This window comes from Nicotiana tabacum, chromosome 15 (genome assembly GCF_000715075.1).
Source record: "Nicotiana tabacum cultivar K326 chromosome 15, ASM71507v2, whole genome shotgun sequence".
NCBI lineage: Eukaryota > Viridiplantae > Streptophyta > Magnoliopsida > Solanales > Solanaceae > Nicotiana > Nicotiana tabacum.
This window is the reverse complement of record NC_134094.1, coordinates 13016924-13021460: the sequence shown is the minus strand read 5'-3', so window position 1 is coordinate 13021460 and position 4537 is coordinate 13016924. Positions and strand designations below refer to the sequence as shown.

The 4537-nt window shown below is 37.7% G+C and overlaps 1 protein-coding gene across 1 annotated transcript; it reads right to left on the bottom strand.

Moving 5' to 3' along the window:
* Positions 1-2730: 2730 nt before the first annotated feature.
* Positions 2731-4305, bottom strand: LOC142169533 (uncharacterized). The gene is made up of 2 exons (XM_075231402.1): positions 3928-4305; positions 2731-2808 (listed from the first exon to the last, which is right to left on the bottom strand). Exons 1-2 carry the CDS (start codon positions 4303-4305, stop codon positions 2731-2733), a joined length of 456 nt encoding a protein of 151 aa, XP_075087503.1.
* Positions 4306-4537: the final 232 nt, after the last annotated feature.

Genomic DNA, 4537 nt, shown 5'->3' with positions numbered 1-4537 from the left:
TTTTGTGCGGCTGTATCAGTCATGCAGTAACTATTTCATTATGATGTTTCCATCATGACTCCCTTTACATGACAGTCGCTTCTTCTTATAAATACCTCATATGCCTTTGCTTTCACGAAAACCTTCAATCTACAGTATTCTTCTTCCATAATAGTTCTTTTTCACCAGCACGTATTATTTTCTTATAGAACCATATCTTCACCAATCCCTGATCCTCTTAGAGTAGTTATAGTATATGAAATTCCCCCTTCATCTTCTCCCGTCAGGAGTAGAAGAGGTGGTAGATTACGTAGCTTAGGATCTGTATCTATTCGTCGTTCTACTTCTTAACCCAGTATTGCTACCCCTTCGTCTTCTAGAACTGGGGCTTCTTCTTCTCATAGATCCTCTGCCAGAAGTAGGGATTCAAGTGAACCTCTTCGAGAACCCACTGTTGATGAAATTATCCCCACAGAACTTTCCTTCTTTACTGATAGTTAATCAATTAGAAACCAAGTTACTTCTATGACTTCCGATGATCGTGTTGATGTTTACCCTTCCAAGATTACTGAGGGTTTGATTTCTCTTGTGTAAATAGAATGTCATTGGAATTGTTTTTCCCAATTTTAGTCCCTAATGCAAATCAAAGGATAACTTCATACAAAGTTGGTTATTCTTTTGTTTACACATATCCCTTTACATTAGGCTTCGGACCACCGATTGACCCAGCCATTATAGAATTTTTGCCGTTTCTTTAATGTTTTCTTAGGACAGATTGGTCCTATCGTATGGAGAGTTGTGGAATGCTTAAGATACTTGCCTAATTTTGCCTCTTTACCCTTTACCTTCTATCACTTAATTCATATTTATTCTCTCAAGTTGTTTCGTTCTGGGTATTTACTCTCATGGCCAGGAGTAAAAGGTTTTGGTTAGCCTTGAAGATGACAAGGATCGTGGCTGGTATGCCTGTTTCGTTGCTGCTCCCACAAGTGGTTTAGTGAGTGAAGAGAACATGCATTTTCTAGAAAAGTGGAACTATGCACGTAAGTTTCTTTTCAGACTCTCTTCTTCTTTTTTTATTGAAGAAAAAAGAACTTACAATCTCGTGACTGTTTTCTTTTTTTTTTCTTTTCAGCAATCATGGAAGTTGTTGAAGAAATTCCAGACTTCTGTGCTTGGGTAGAAAAATTATTAACTGTTGCTCCTATGGAAGGAAGGTCCTGGAAGTAACTTTCTAATAGGTTTGGTTTGAAAGTGAACATTCATGGTATCTCTTCAATTTTCTACCTTGCTTTCATATTTATTTGAAAATTTACTAACTTCTTGTTTTGCTAGGGTTTCCCGTTCGGGGTTTTAGCGCCACATCTATTGCTGCATCGAAACTTTCTCTGTCTATGGCTCAAGAGATGATCTTGAGTTCCTCATCAAAGAGAAATGCTGATAGAGCTCACGGTTTCGAGGATGAAAAAGAACGAGAGGAGGGCTCGTTAGTACGTAATCCTCGAGCTAGGAGACGTGTCACATTGGATGATAAAGCTACTCCTCTTCCCGGTTTTGTTCCCATGCATGAGCCCGAAAGTGCCACTTTGGTGAGCTCTGATGAAGAGATGACTGTCGCACTTCGTGACTCTACAGAAAACTTTTTTCCCATGGGTTTGATAGTGAAGACTTCGGCTTTGTTTCTGAGGAAGCGCCTCTTGCCTCTTTTCCAGTATCTGCTCCTGCTGATCCTTAGTTTCCCGCACCTATTGTTACTGCCACTGCTCCACCCATGGCTGTTTTAACTGCCTCAACTGCCCCTGCTATTACCACTTCTCATGTTGAAGTTGGTTCTTCCAGTAATAGTAGGATAATGAAAACAGTTACCATTGAAGTCCACGAGAATGGTTATCTTCCGAAGAAATCTGGCCAAGCTGATGTATGACTGCCATCGTTAATTGGCCCAGTTGAGAAGTCCAAATTCGAACACCACAGTTCTTTAAATAGATGAATGATATTGTCCATTCATCTTTAAAGGTATAAGCCTTAGCTTTTTACTTTGCTTGTGATTTTCTTTTCATCTTTATTTGATAATCACATTTCCTTTTCTCGTGTAGATCAACCTAATAGGCACGGAGCTGATGAAGAGGATTGTCCATACTGAGCAGTTAATGAACGACTATCGCACCGAAGCAGACAACTGGAAGGAACAGTTTGAAGGCCTTCAGCTTGGAAAAGAAGTTTTAGATGAGGAGAAGTGTACCTTGGAACAACAAGTGAAGGTAATGGCAGTAGAGTTGGCGATTGAGAAAGCCTCTTCCAGTCATTGGGCAAGGATAAAGACCTTCTCAAGTCTTTATTTGCCTAGCAACTTTCCAAAGCGACTGAGGAAATAAAAGGTTTGAAAGAACTGCTTAACCAAAAGGAATTTTACGTCGGGGAGCTTGTTCTATTGCTCACCCAAACACAAGAAGATCTCGCCCCCTTACAAGCTTCTTATGATGCTGTTTTGACTGAAAAGGAAGCGTTGAGAGCTGAAATTGGGCAATGGGAGAGGCATTATGAAGCCTTTGAGGACAAAGCTATTATTGATGTAAGCTGGGCTTTTTTGAACATGTGCCTCAAAACTTTAATGGAGGCAAGTCAGGAAGGCTTTGACTTAGCTGCTGAAATTGCAAAAACTAAGGAGACCTCTTCTGCAAAAACTGAGTCAAAACTTTACTTCACCTGAGGTCGGCATTCCTGAGGGTGATGAAATTACTCATGGCGAAGCTAATGTTCAAACCTCTTCTGCTCAAGTCGAACCTTCTGCTGCTGCTGCTGATGCCATCTTGAATCCTCCTGATAGCACTGGTTTGGAACATGCCACATAGTGAAAGTTTGTTTGGAAACTTTATTGTGTTGTTTTGTTTTTTTTTTGGTGGAATGATTGGGAAGTTTTACCCCTGGTCCGTTTTGGATTTTAATGTCAAATACTTAGGTTTGAACTAAGTTTATACTTAGTTTTAACCAAGTTTATATAATATTACTTTTTGAGTTTTTGTTCAACTCTTATAATATCTTATTTTGAGTTTCTGTTCTACTCTCTTATTTTGCATGTAAAAATGCTTCAATACTCCGTGACTTTTTTGAATAAGCACGAATTATAAAAGAGGGCCCTTTTATAAATGACACTTAATGAAGAAGACGTCTCAACTTCATATTAGTGTAAACATACGAAAGAAGAAGTAGGAACATACATATTTCTTGAATAATTTGAGGAAGTTTTGTATTTTTGAACTTTCAAACTGTATAATACTTTACATGTATTCAAGTAACATCTACAACTCTATCATAACTGTTTTCTTTATAACAGATTTTACAAAATTCTAGAGTATATCTTGCAACCCATGACTAAATATTGCCTTTAACCTAGGTACTCGTAAGATTTTGTAATTTACATCCGCGAGTCTATACTTTATCATAGGTTTTTGAATCAGGCTTGTGTTTTTGGCTCTTGATTTGCTCTTAACTTTTGATTTGTTGGGTAGATTGACCCAGGCTTGACTCGAATTCTGACTTTTCTAGTCTTCTTTGCCTTTCATATATATAGTCCCCCAAGTGCTAGAGTTTTGAAGTATGAAATCTCGAGCACTTGATTATTCCTTCCATGTGGTCCATTTTCTGAAAAGGAAAAATCATACGGGACTCGGAGGTATATATTTTTTAGATAATGACTGCTTAACCCTTTTTATTTCCATTAGAAAGGTTGTAACCCTAGACCATGAATAATTTTGCATCCGCGTGTCTTTCAGGTCTAATATCATCATTTGGTGTGGGCTAATATTTTTCCTATCATCTAAAATTGTTAATATAATCTTAACTGTACAAAACAAAAATCGTAATTAAGTGATACCTGACCGGGGGTATTTCTTTCGCTCAGAAATAATATTTTTTTAAATGAACAGCATTCCAACTCGAAGGTAAAACCTTGTCGTCCATGGTTTCTAACTCATACGCACCATTTCCAGCGATACCTCGAACTTTATAAGGTCCTTCCAAATTTGGGTTCAACTTTCCTGCTCCAGTTGTTTTTGTTGATTGTAAAACCTTTTTGAGAACTAAGTCCCCAATCTTGAAATATCTGAGGTGAGCCTTCCTGTTGTAGTAGCGTTCTATGATTTGGTTTTGTGCCGCCATCCTTATTAAAGCTGCTTCTCTTCTTTGTTCGAGTAAATTCAAATTTGTTCTTAATTCTTTATTGTTTGACTCTTCCATCGCCAGTGTGAATCTCATACTTGGCTCTTCTATTTCAACTAGGATTAAAGCTTCTGAATCGTAAACAAGTGAAAATGGTGTTTCTCCCATAGTTATTTTTGTTATTGTTCTATAAGCCCATAATTCTCCTTGTAATACCTCAGGCCAATTGCCTTTTGATTTTTCCAATCTCTTCTTCAAATTATTAATGATAATTTTATTTGTCGACTAAGCTTGTCCATTTGCCACGGGATGATAAGGTGAAGAGGTTATTCATTTGATTTACCAACTTTGAAAAACTTCTGTGATTTTCGAGCCTATAAATTGTGGGCCATTATCACAT